Here is a 14,244-nt window from a genome sequence, read left to right as displayed (position 1 = left end):
ATGTGCAGGGTTACGGGGAAAGGGCGGGGGAGTGGGACTGGCTGAAGTGCTCTTGCCGAGAGCCGGCACGGGCTCGATGGGCCGAATGGCCTCCTGTGCTGGAACCGTTCTGTGATTCCATGATTCTAATATCTGCAGAGTGCGTTATTCTACTGTAATATATAGATGATGCTTTGTTACATAACATATATAAGAGTGCTAGTCTACTATAAATATGCAGGGTGCATGATTCTACTATTATATATAGGGCGCATTGTTCTACAGAGCATATTATACAGTCTTTTTCCTGCGACAATATATGCAGGATGCGCTATTCCTGCAGGGACTCTGTATAATCGGTCCACAGTGAGTTGCCCTAGAGTCCGAAGGCACACAGGCCCAGCCTCATTAAAATTACCGCCTTCTGCGTGCCCTTGTAACCCCTTAAACGGCAGGTCCTGGGAAGGTTAAAAATTCAACGACATTTTGTTAACAGCATAACTCAAACTTCTAATTAATTATAGTGTGTACTGAAATGAACCATTCAAACAGGACTGTGCTTTGAGGTTTTAGCTCCTTGGAACAGGTGCAGATGATATTTTACACAAGGTGCTACTACCCTTTCGATCTTTATCTAAGTCATGATGCAGTCTGACCCTGGCCCCCTTCCTTCACTCTAATGAACCGGCCACCTTCCCCATAGGTGGAAGATTAAAGCATCACCTTCATGCGACTGTGGAGCTCCTAGTCAGACCCTGGAGCACATCACTGAGCTCTGCCCTCAGAGGGAATTCACAGGCAGCCTACAAGATATCCACCCTGCTACATCGCAAGCTTTGGCCAGGGACGCTTGACTTAGATATTGACATTTGGTTTGCTTTGTTACTACCACAGGAAAGAAGAAGACTCGAATGCACAACATGGAGGAATGTCTTACTGAGACACTCACAGAGGAAGTCGGAGAGCCAGTCTGGCTGTTTGTAGTGTACAATTGCTACACACAAGGTGTTGAGTGCTACCAGACTAAGGACAGTCCAGTAAAAGGCCTGAGTTTTCACTACCCGTCGAACGAAGAAGCGAAACCGTCTTTCCTTCTTACGGAAAAATGAAGAACCCTCAAGTTTGGCACTTTTAATACTTGCTCGCGTAAATGGAGATCCTGTTCCAGAAGAAAACAACAGACAGCCATTTAATAAAAAGATCAGATTAGTGCATCCATCAACATTTCTGATTTTGACCACGCTCCGGTTTTCCCAGTTTTTCCTCTCTCCTCTCCTGAAGCTGTTGCCTTGTGCTGCAGTACAGTTTGGTGAGGACTGGCAACTGTTCAATCAGTAGCCAATCTTCATGAGCAAGCTATTCAACTACGGGGCAGAATCAAGTCTAACTCTACCCCCACACTAAGTTGACAACCTGTGCAGATTTCTGCAACGATCAAGAGTGGTAATCCCTGGACGATTCCTTGCCCCTCCTTAGTCCCTGACTGAGGTCAGCAAATTCAGCAAAGGCCTGGTGTGGAACCTGTGCTCTTCCTGGCTCAGTATCACCCCAGATGACGGCCTAGAAATTTGTCTTGGGCAGTGGCGCAAAACAGGCGGTATCAGATTGGCCGCCTATTATATGCAGAGCCTGGCACTGACTGCATTGGTACTGAATACCAGGCGCTGCATGTAACGGGCGACCGAGTCCATACCATCCATGTGGTGCCACTGCCCGAGGTGAATTTTCTAGTCTGATGTATTTAACCAAGTTACTGAGGAAACCCAAACCATGATGGTTGCAATAAGAAAAATACTTCACTTAAATGAATATTTTTTATAGTTCAAGAGCATTAGTCACTGTTCTGCAATGTCACTTGATGCATCAGTGGAGATGAGATGGGCAATTTAGCCAAAGTTAAAATTGATCAGGGAGGGACAGGATAATTAGAATAATGGGGACTCTACGAGTGGCAGCTGTTTAACCAGCCAGCCTCCAGTGCCTCATCTGTTCTCCATGTAAGAACCTTGACAACAGCAGTCAACGGAGCAGGAATCGTGGCTGAGCATGGTGCAGACTCCCTTACTGCTGCTCCGATTGAGACCAGCCCCGTTCGGTACAAACCTGGGATCGAATCTGCGACCTTACTGCTCTGTCTGCTCAATTCCACATTGCATTTTCGCAATGGAGCCATTGGAGAGCTTCAAAACAGCTTTCACAGTGTTTGTCACATTTCCTACTGCAAATCCATACTGACAGCAGCACTATATAAAACACTCACCGACAGAGGAGATATCTGCTAGGTGGTCCTCACCCTCTTCAGGATTCAGCAAATCAGTTTTACTCTTTTTTATTGTTCCTCTCCTCATAGCTGGAAAGAACAGACAGCAAACGACAGATAGAGAGAGAGAGAGAATGAATGAGATGGGGCGGAATTGCTTAATTTTCCAAAGAGAAACCTGACCCTTAAAAGAAGGAAATTAGCTTTTTGCCATAATGTTTAAAACTTTCTCTATGGGTCATACTGCAAAGCTTGACACTACCAGGGACCCCTGCAAATACTAATAGACTTCTGGAGACCCTTCAAAAGTATCAACACAATCACAGAGACTCACTGCAAATACTGACACACTCCCAGAGACTCACTGCAAATACTGACACACTCCCAGGGTCTCACTGCAAATACTGACACACTCCCAGGGTCTCACTGCAAATACTGACACACTCCCAGGGTCTCACTGCAAATACTGACACACTCCCAGGGTCTCACTGCAAATACTGACACACTCCCAGAGACTCACTGCAAATACTGACACACTCCCAGGGTCTCACTGCAAATACTGACACACTCCCAGGGTCTCACTGCAAATACTGACACACTCCCAGGGTCTCACTGCAAATACTGACACACTCCCAGAGACTCACTGCAAATACTGACACACTCCCAGGATCTCACTGCAAATACTGACACACTCCCAGAGACTCACTGCAAATACTGACACACTCCCAGGGTCTCATTGCAAATACTGACACACTCCCAGAGACTCACTGCAAATACTGACACACTCCCAGGGTCTCATTGCAAATACTGACACACTCCCAGGGTCTCACTGCAAATACGGACACACTCCAGCGACTCACTGCAAATACTGACACACTCCCAGGGTCTCACTGCAAATACTGACACACTCCCAGGGTCTCACTGCAAATACGGACACACTCCCAGAGACTCACTGCAAATACTGACACACTCCCAGGGTCTCACTGCAAATACTGACACACTCCCAGAGACTCACTGCAAATACTGACACACTCCCAGGGTCTCACTGCAAATACTGACACACTCCCAGAGACTCACTGCAAATACTGACATACTCCCAGAGACTCACTGCAAATACTGACACACTCCCAGGGTCTCACTGCAAATACTGACACACTCCCAGGGTCTCACTGCAAATACTGACACACTCCCAGAGACTCACTGCAAATACTGACACACTCCCAGAGACTCACTGCAAATACTGACACACTCCCAGAGACTCACCGCAAATAATGACACACTCCCAGAGACTCACTGCAAATACTGACACACTCCCAGAGACTCACTGCAAATATTGACACACTCTCGGGGTATCCCTGGAAATTCTGACACACTCTTGAGACCCCCTGTAAATACTGACACACTTGCAGAGATTCCCTGTAAAAAGTGACACTCTTGGAAATTCCCGTAAATACTTACGCACTCCCAGAGACACCCAGTTCTAAATTTCCTGACCAATTTGGTGTTTTGTAAAAGGGCTTGACGAGATGGTCCATTTCAGACAAACAGGCCTATATAATGGCTGCTGGGGGGATGTGGAAACACTGGTGCAGTGGAGATCATTGAGCCAAGGTTGGAGTTGTATCTTTGGGGCACAGTGCAAGAGACTGCATCTAGCTATGCTACATCTGATTTGGGAATGTTTCATGCCAGCAATGAAGGCTGACCATAACTATCCTTTCAAACCTTAATTATTATCCAAGTGGGTCCCAGTATGCAGCTTTTGCTAAGTGAAGAGGATCTGTCCCTTTAAAACAAAGTCTTACCATCAAAGGGTGATTTCTCCTCCGTGTCAGTCTCCTCCTCTGCCAGTATCACCTCCTCTGTATGGAATGAATAGTCAAATAACAGGAAAAAAAAGATGGGAATATGATGAAAGGCTCTGCAATATGTGTCTTAAAATATATATATATGTCTTACATGTACAGAGAACAGATTTCCTGCAAAGAGTAGATTAAAGATTTATTTGCGTTCTGGGAAGTTGGACAGGAATTGCTGTTAATTATGTGATATCTTCAAACAAGTTCTGCCCTCTGGATTAATGCCGGTATCTGTATTGACGTTAATCAGCTGTCAGGCTCAGTAATTCCTTCCAACGACCACCATGGGTGCAGCCACCAACAACATGATGGTAGAGACATCAGAATTGCACAACAGGTATGCCCTGCCCACACGCTGATGCTGCAGGCTGCACAGGCTAATTGTCGGATCTGATTCAGTGGTTCTTACAGCACTGTAACCTGGGCTTTTCTCAGGCTCCTTCTGCCCCACAGTAGTGGTAAGTCCGCAGAAAGACAAGTCTACTTCTCCTCCTACATTTCGATTTTTACTCTTTGCTGTTTTGCTGTCGCTCTTCTCTTTGACTGCTTTCTCTCTTCCCCCGCTCCCATGCAGGGGAGCAAGAGATGTGAAAAGTGCAGGGTGGGGGTGTGTGATGGACAGCCTAACTGCTGCTAAATGCTGCTCAAGACTCGACCAACTTGCCCATGCAGAGGTTAAATCGGTGATCACCACCCTGTGTGAATTACTGCAAAGTCATCTTCCATGGTAACTTATTCTACAAATCTAACGTTAACTGTTTCTCTCTTCACAGATGCTGCCTGACCGGCTAAGTGTTTACAGCAATTTCTGTTTTTACGACAAATCTATTATTCCCTGCTGTGTTAAAAAAAAAACTATGGGACTTTACTTATTGCTGATATTTGAACCCATGACCATAGCGAACAATTTACTTCCATCAACTTTTGTCAATTCCCTTCATAATCTTGAAAACTTCAAATCAACTTGAAATCTTCTGTTTTTGAAAGAGAATAAGTCCAACTTCCTTTCATCAGAACTTAGATTTCAGATGCACAGACAATAGAATTATACAGAACTGAAGGAGGCCATTTGTCCCATCGTGCTCAGCCGGCTCTTTGGTAGAGCTGTCCAATTAGTCCCACTGCCTCGCTCTTTCCCCATAACCCTGCAAAACTTTCCTTCTCAAGTATCTCTCCAATTTCCTTTTGACAGTCACTATTGAATCTGCTCCCACCGCCCTTTCAGGCAGCGCGTTCCCGATCACAACAACTCGCTGCGTTAAAAAAATCTCTAGCTCCGCTCTGGTCCTTTTGCCAATTGTATTAATTCCGTGCCCCCTGGTTACCGACCCTTCTGCCAGTGGAAACAATTTCTCCCTATCTACTTTATCAAAACCTTCATCGTTTTGAACACCTCAATTACCTTCTCTGCTCTAATGAGAATAATCCCAGTTTATCCAGTCTCTTCATATAACTGAAGTCACTGGTGCCGTTCTGGTAAATCTCCTCCGCATCAAATTCTTCCTAAAATGTGGTGCCCAGAATGGGACACATTACTCCAGCTGGGGCCTAACCAGTAATTTAATAAAGGATTAGCATAACTTCCTTGCTTTTGTACTCTCTGTCTCTATCTATAAAGCCAAGGATCCAGTCTGCATTTTTAACAGTCTTCCCAACTTGACCTGCCAACTTCACCTCCGTACCCTCTCAAAGGCAATAATATCCTTTGTATGATTATGTTACGTGACTCTTATCTTTTGGTAAATCCCAGCTTAACCTAGTTGTCTTGTTCGAGTCCCACACTTACCTGCTTTACAAATCCACTCCAGATAGCCATTCAACTCCCTCTCAATCTGCTGCTGTCTCCTCAGTTTTAGGAATGCACGTCTGTTTTCCACCCTCTCTCTCTCTTTGGCAAACTCCCTGCAACAAACATTTCCCAGTACCTGTTAGAGCAGTGATAGTAAACTATTGTTAAGGACCACAATCCATCCAATATCTTGTTCAAGAGACAGTCCCAGGAATTCACAACACTGCAGCATTGATGTGGGCCTGAATTTTTTTTAATGCTCATTCCCAGGAATCGCTGGCCAGGCCGGCATTTATTGCCCATCCCCTAATTGCCCCTTGAGAAGGTGGTGGTGAGCTGCCTTCTTGAACCGCTGCAGTCCGTGTGGTGAAGGTACTCCCACAATGCTGTTAGGGAGGGAGTTCCAGGATTGTGACCCAGCGACGATGAAGGAACGGCCGATATATTTCCAAGTCAGGATGGTGTGTGACTGGGAGGGGAACGTGGAGGTGGTGGTGTTCCCATGCGCCTGCTGCCCTTGTCCTTCTAGGGGGTAGAGGTCGCGGGTTTGGGAGGTGCTGCCGAAGAAGCCTTGGCGAGTTGCTGCAGTGCATCTTGTAGACGGTGCACACTGCAGCCAGGGGGCGCTGGTGGTGGAGGGGGTGAATGTTGAAGGTGGTGGGTAGCGTGCCAGTCAAGCGGGCTGCTTTGTCCTGGATGGTGTCGGGCTTCTTGAGTGTTGTTGGAGCTGCACTCATCCAGGCAAATGGAGAGTGTTCTATCACACTCCTGACTTGTGTCTTGTAGAAAGGCTTTGGGGAGTCAGGAGGTGAGACACTCGCCGCAGAATACCCAGCCTCTGACCCACTCTCGTAGCCACAGTATTTATGTGGCTGGTCCAGTTAAGGTTCTAGTCAATGATGACCCCCAGGATGTTGATGGTGGGGGATTCGGTGATGGGAATGCTGTTGAATATTGAGGGGTGGTTGTTAAACTCTTGCTTGATTCAACTGTGCCACAGTGAACAGTTTCCAAGTGAAGAGAAAAATAATTGTTGGACCAATAGTTCTATCAGGGTGGAAGCGGAGATAACCCTGACTCCTAACAACATTCCCTTGCCTTCTTTTTCTGTAAAACATGATAAGAGGCAACTGAACCCCAGCTCAGCCAGGCAGGCTACAAATTGTGGCCCAGAGATACAGAGAGTATTGAGTGCTCATGAAGAAGGGAACTTGAGCTCATTAAGTACAACTAGTTTAAGTCACCGGAGGTGAAGAGATTCATTTCTTATATAACACTGAAGTGAATTGATTATTTCTGTGGGTGGAAATGTGCATGTTATATGCAAAACGACCTTAGCATAGCTACTGTATATACCTCTGTGTATGACGGTAATTCAATTTTTCAAAAGAACCACATTTTTAAAACTCTCATAATGTAATTTTTTTTAATCATTTGATCCTGTCTGATGTCACCTTTACAAAATATCTTCAAGCAAGCATATTTTTACCACGGTAAATGGAAAATTTAATCGCAGACTCAGCGAGACTGCACAGGAGCAGTCACTGCAGAGTCATAGACTATTGTGAAATTAATTTTTATTACAAAACAATTGTAATATATATCTTTTATTAAATCTCATGCAGCATTGCTCATGGCTAGTCATTGTTTTATAAAGAAAGCAAGCTCTTGCATGCTGATAGCACCTTTCCTATCCTCAGGTCATCTCAAAGTGCCAAAACGGGATGCACTGTGCACATTCCCACACAACTGGAGGCTCGTGATAGAGCGCCCTCTCCAAGGAGACAGCTGGTAGTGAAGAAAAGAAGCCAAAGGCTATTTTTCATTTCAGGGATGATGCTGGAGCAGTGAACAGTTTTAGCAGAGGAGAGCAAGGCCCAAAGCTCTAGAGGTGGGTTCCAACCATTAGGTTTCTGAGGACATGGGCCAGTCAGTGTGTGCGAGGAATGGAGTCTGTCCAGAGCTGGGAAAATATCAAGCATTCTCCTTCTTCTGTACAACAGAGCTCCCTCTAACAGATCCCACATCACACACCAACAGTGGGAGGGATGGGTTTATGCCACTCAGAACACAGACCACCACCAGTGGTTCCAAGCTGTATATGTCCTCACCTTGGAAAAAAAACCCTGGAAGGAGTTTGATAGCTCCTTCCTGCATAATCCAGCTGTGCTGCCCCATCCCATGGGACCTGAAGAATGTTAAATTGCTATGCAAATATGTACAATTAGGCCACTTGTAAATGCATCAGTACAACTTAAGTTAAGCTCTTCGAGTCTCGAGGCAAAGAGCGTGAAGAGGCCAAGCGCAGGCAGTGGGAGGAGCGCGTGGCAAACCAGCCCCACCCACCCCTTCCCTCGACGAATGTCTGTCCCACCTGTAACAGGATCTGGGGTTCTCGTATCGGACTGTTCAGCCACCAGAGAACTCACTTTGGGAGTGGAAGCAAGTCTTCCTCGATTCCGAGGGACTGCCTATGATGATGAAATGCATCAGTGTACGATTTTTCACTTTTGTAAAAAAAATAACATTTTTGAAAATTTATACCTGGACCATTGATTGTTAAATGTTTGCCAATTTTTCTTGTTTTAACTTATAACCTGTTTGCTTATAATGTTTGGTTTCTTGAAATAAAATGTCTGGGAAAAAAAGTACAGCTTCCAAGTAACGTCCCCTCTAATTTCTTTTGGGTCGAGCGGTCCCTTTAATGGGCTGCGTGGCCCAACCAAAACTCCACGCATGCGCCTTTGTTCCATTTAATAGCCAGTGAGTCAGCTGCGTGGGATCTCCAGACAGCTGTGCGGCCATTACTAATGCATTCGATTTCAGGCTGGATCGTGAAGGAGAATTCTCCCCTTAACGCGATGAAACATCCTAAGGTGTTTTTGCAAGGGGATCTGCACAATGCAGCAGAGTTGGGAAGCGGGTGGGGGGAGGCGATCAGGCATTGCTGAAAAATTTGGTTTTGAGGAAGCGTTTGAAAGTGGGAAGAAATATGGCAAAGTGAAGGGTTTAGGGAGGGACCCGATTGCAAGGGCAAGAGGGATCTCCATAACTTGGGAGAGATCACCCAACTGCACGCTAACTGATGTACATGGACTTAGTAATGAGAACTTGTCTGTTAAGATTGTACACTTCTGTAAAACCTTTTCTCTGTAAGTGTTGCATTTTCCCCCTCCTCTCCTGCAGCCACTGACCCTTGCATGGAGGCCCCGACCCGCGAGAAACCACCAACCGCAGGTCGGGGCCATAAAAGGAGCGGAGGTGCAGCGGCCCAGGACTAACATGGAGGCATGCCACTTTAGGGAGCAGCGCGAGCTGGCGCTAGAGGACGACAACTTGAAGAAGGGCGACTGGATTGAATGTCACGAAAATTCAGGTCGCTGATTGGAGCGTGGGCAGGTACAGCAGGAGAAGCGTCAAACAGCAGAGGAGCGGTGAGGTCGGGGCGAAGGAGCGGCGAGAGATTGTAGAACGATATGATCGGGGTCCAGGAGAGGCGTGAGGTCGGGGCCCAGAAGAGGCGTGGGCCCAGGGGCAGCACGGGCCCAGCCCACACTGTGCGATATGTGTGCGCACTGGGTCCGTGCAGCAGAGCTGGTCTCCAGTCGTCCTGGTTAACCCTTGCCACTGGACCAAGACCTAGCTCTGTCAAGCCCATGTGGTGGCTGGTGTGCAACGGTCACCCCACGTTAAAAAAATCCACCCACAGGCATCTTCCACCCTTCAGGATGTAGTTCGGGATCTGGAATATTAGGTCCTTCATTGAAACACCTGTGAACTCATCCCTTTTTGGCGTGGAAGCAAGTCATCCTCGCTTCGAGGGACTGCCTACGAAGGTACAGATCACGGGGTGCTGGTTGCTGGTACTTTTCCCAGTTGTGGAAAGTTAATTAGTGAAGGTTGGCAAGTTATTTTGCCTCGCGGGACATCACAGCTGAGCCCAGACTTACTCCAAACTCACAGTCACATATTTGCATCCAAGGTCATTGGATGGTGATCAGAGTCTGGAACCCTATCTGGTCTTTCCCCTCCCCAACTGAGGGACGGTGAAGTCACCTGTTCACACTGGCTAAAGTTAGCTGACTCAACAAAGAGCAAGATATTCAGGATATTAAGGAACAGATAAGGTAGATCGAGAGAAACTATTCCCGCTGGTTGGGGAGTCTAGCACTAGGGGGCACAGTCTAAACATTAGAGCCAGACCTTTCAGGAGTGAAATTAATGAACACTTCTACACACAAAGAGTGGTAGAAGTTTGGAACTCTCTTCTGCAAACGGCAATTGATGCTCGATCAATTGTTAATCCTGTTGATGGAGCAACCATCCGTGATAACCAGCTTTAATCCCTGCTTAGGAACATAGGAACAGGAGGAGACCATTCTGTTAACCAAAGGTATTGAGGGATACGGGGCAAAGGCAGGTATATGGAGTTGAATGGCAGAGCAGGCTCAAAGGGCTGAATAAGAACATAACATAAGAATTAGGAGCAGGAGTCGGCCATTCGGCCCCTCGAGCCTGCTCCGCCATTCAACATGGCTGATCTTCGACCTCAACTCCACTTTCCCGCACTATCCCCATATCCCTTAATTCCCTTTGTTCCCCAAAATGTATCGACCTCTGTCTTGAATATACTCAATGACTGAGCCACCACAGCTCTGTGGAGGTCTGAGATGAGGTGAAACTTCTTTACTCCACCCGAGAATAGCCTCCTCCTGGGCCCAAGTTTCGGATGTCCTCCCAGAACGGCGCACTCCCAGAGGCCCGCCTATTTTCTTAGAATAACAAAAGCGCCTAAAACTTACCTCGCGATTCTCCGAGTCCAGCAGGACTGATTCACAGTCAACGCAGCGCAGCACGAGCAGCTGGGGGCGGAGCTACAGCCCTGCGCCAAAACGCGTGCGCAGTAGCTTCTGGCCCCTCCCAGCGCGTCCTGTCTCCGGGCAACCCGATCCCTGGCCGAAGGAACGTCGCCCCTATCCCGGGCCGAGTGGCCTGCCTGCCCTTACCGCCTTGGTGGCGGGGCCCACCCAACCAGCAGCTCTTTGGTGGCGGGCTCCGCCTGAACACCTCTTTGCAGGCTGTTGGAGGGCTCCCGGTGCTGCAGTAATTGAGTAGAAACTTTTAATTTTTTTTTTGACTGATTAAGTTATTGGTTGATTTATTGATTATTTATCATTTATTATTGATGATGGCTCTTTATTGGTAAAAGTGAAGTGTTTCATGCTTTGGAAAATCCCCTAACTTCCCTCTAACTTCCCTTCCCCCGGCATCTCTGGCTACCTGCGCCTAACTTCTAAAGTGTAGGCAAGGTTTTTCTGAACGTGCAAAAATTGACACTTACTCCGTTCTAAGTTAGTTTGGAGTAACTTTTCACTGCCTAAACTTGCAAAACAGGGGTAAATGGCTGGTAACGCCCCCTTCTGACAAATAAACTGTACTAAAACGAAACTATTCTAACTAACTAGAACTGGAGCAAACTAAGTGCCGAGAATTTCAATTTCGAAGATACTCCATACTAAACGGGTTGCTCCAAAAAGATAAGAGCAACTCGAGCTGAAACTTGGGCCCTATGTTCCTAAGCCGGGATTAAAGCTGGTTATCACGGATGGTTGACCCATTAACAGGATCTTCACTTCATTGACTACAGTTGTCAAAAGAATAATTGGCAAAGAAACCACCAAACGGTGACTTCGCAACAACCGAAGTTGCTCAGATTTGTTACATTGTCAGGCGGCAATCAGGTCACCAGTTCAACTGCTTATTGATCAGATGAACTTAATGAAACATTAGCAGCCTGCTAACCTCAATTGATCAAATTGATCGAATCATCTCTGCTGTTCCACACCACTGCTTCTTGGTGAGCGGTCGATACAATTTCACTCACACGTAATATTTTAAATATCAGTACACTTCACCAAGATGTACGGTATTAGTCCCTTAGTGCCCTCGATGAATGCAAAAGAACCCCTTGGGAATAAGCACATTTATGCATGATTATAAAACCCCATGGGATCAATTTGAACTTTGTGTGGATTCCAGGTGGGTGATGCCAGGAGTGCTTGTTCCCCCATTCAGAGTCCCTGGGGGAGGCCCAAGCCACATTTTAACATTGCCAGCAAGCTACAAGCTGAGGGGTCTGTACATTCTGGCAGCTCTGACACCAAGCCATAAGAACATAAGAAATAGGAGCAGGAGTCGGCCATACAGCCCCTCGAGCCTGCTCCGCCATTTAATATCACGGCTGATCTTCGACCTCAACTCCACTCTCCGATCCCCATATCCCTTGATACCCCGAGAGTCCAAAAATCTATCGATCTCAGCCTTGAATATACTCAAAGACTGAGCCTCCACAATCCTCTGGGGCAGAGAATTCCAAAGATTCACCACCCTCTGAGTGAAGAAATTCCTCCTCGTCTCAGTCCTAAATGGCCGACCCCTTATCCTGAGACTGTGACCCCCCTGGTTCTAGACTCCCCAGCCCGGGGGAAAACATCCTCCCTGAATCTACCCTGTCAAGCCCCCTCAGAATCTTATGTGTTTCAATGAGATCACCTCTCATTCTTCTAAACTCCAGACAGTATAGGCCCAATCGACTCAATCTCTCCTCATAAGACTGTCCTCTCATCCCAGGGATCAACCAAGGGAACCTTTGCTGCACCGCCTCTAAGGCAAGTATGACCTTTCTCAGATAAGGGACCAAAACTGTGCACAGTACTCCAGGTGTGGTCTTAACAAAGCCCTGTACAATTGTAGCAAGACTTCCTTACTTTTGTACTTCACAATAAAGGCCAACATGCCATTTGCCTTCCAAATAGCTTGCTGCACCTGCGCGCTAATTCTCTGTGTTTCTTGTACTAGGACACATAAATCTCTCTGGACACCTCCGAAAGCCGAAGCGGACATTTTATCCTTAGGGGAAGGGTGGTAGGGAATTGTAGGGGGGACGGACTGGAAGATTTTGTGGGGTTATGCCACTTCTGACCCCACAGAAATCTTAAAAGAAAAGAAAAACTTAGCTTATCCTGAGTGGCCTTTCAGCATCGCTGCTTTGGTCGCTGAACAACAGGTGCCAATGGGCGGTGTGTGCACAGTGTATGCTTTTACCATTAGCATCTCAGAATTGTGTTGGAGTCCGAGGCGTTTAATACGATTCTGATCAGTATATTACAAATAGGCTCCCACTTGAAACAGGCGAATACCTGGGCAACCCATGCAGAAATGGTGGTGGATGGGAAGTGCATCGCCACAATTTTCACCGAGTTCCCATTTAGTGGAGGAAGTGTAGATCTATAAATCAGTGGAGGTGACCTCATGATTTAGTGGTTAAGAACACTGTTCAGAAATTCGATCCGCAGTTTGTTCTGACGAAAAGTCATCGACCTGAAACATGAACTCTGTTTCTGTCTCCACAGATGCTGCCTAGCCTACAGTTTGTATTGGGTTAGTTGATCTCAGCCAGGGACTAATTGGGCGGTTACAATTGAAAGATGGTTGTGGTTGTTGGAGGCCAATTATCTCAGCCCAGGACATCGCTGCAGGAGTTCCTCGGGGCAGTGTCCTCGGCCCAACCATCTTCAGCTGCTTCATCAATGACCTTCCCTCCGTCATAAGGTCAGAAGTGGGGATGTTCGCTGATGACTGCACAGTGTTCAGTGCCATTCACAACTCCTCAGATAATGGAGCAATCCATGCCCGCATACAGCAAGACCTGGACAACATTCAGGCTTGGGCTGATAAGTGGCAAGTAACATTCGCGCCACCCAAGTGCCAGGCAATGACCATCTCCAAGACGAGAGAGTCCAACCACCAATGGCATTACCATCGCCGAATCCCCCACCATCAACATCCTGGGGGTCACCACTGACTTAACTGGACCAGCCACCTAAAAAGGACTATAAGAAGAGGTCAGAGGCTGGGTATTCTGCAATGAGTGACCCACTTCCTGACTCCCCAAAGCCTTCCCACCATCTAAAAGGCAAAAGTCAGGAGTGTGATGGAACACTCTCCACTTGCCCGGATGAGTGCAGCTCCAACAACACTCAAGAAGCTCGACACCATCCAGGACAAAGCAGCCCGCTTGATCGGTAACCCATCCGCCACCTTCAACACTCACTCCCTCCACCATCGGCGCCCCCTGGCTGCAGTGTGCACCGTCTACAAGCTGCACTGCGGCAACTCGCCAAGGCTTCTTCGGCAGCACCTCCCAAACCCGCGACCTCTACCCCCTAGAAGGACAAGGGCAGCAGGCGCATGGGAACACCACCACCTCCACGTTCCCCTCCCAGTCGCACACCATCCTGACTTGGAAATATATCGGCCGTTCCTTCATCGTCGCTGGGTCACAATCCTGGAACTCC

The 14,244-nt window shown here is 47.3% G+C and overlaps 1 protein-coding gene across 1 annotated transcript in view; it reads right to left on the bottom strand.

The window, feature by feature from the left end:
* LOC139238010 (voltage-dependent P/Q-type calcium channel subunit alpha-1A-like) overlaps window positions 1-14,244 on the bottom strand; it is a 587,825-nt gene that overhangs the window by 236,013 nt on the left and 337,568 nt on the right. The window contains 4 exon segments of the mRNA XM_070867408.1: window positions 929-1,138; window positions 2,240-2,329; window positions 4,045-4,101; window positions 5,885-6,000. Of these exon segments, the coding sequence (XP_070723509.1) occupies window positions 929-1,138; window positions 2,240-2,329; window positions 4,045-4,101; window positions 5,885-6,000 (473 nt within the window).

This window comes from Pristiophorus japonicus, chromosome 24 (assembly GCF_044704955.1).
Source record: "Pristiophorus japonicus isolate sPriJap1 chromosome 24, sPriJap1.hap1, whole genome shotgun sequence".
In the NCBI taxonomy this organism is placed as follows: Eukaryota; Metazoa; Chordata; class Chondrichthyes; family Pristiophoridae; genus Pristiophorus; species Pristiophorus japonicus.
Note: the sequence above shows the minus strand (reverse complement) of the source record. Positions and strands in the feature narration are given on the sequence as shown.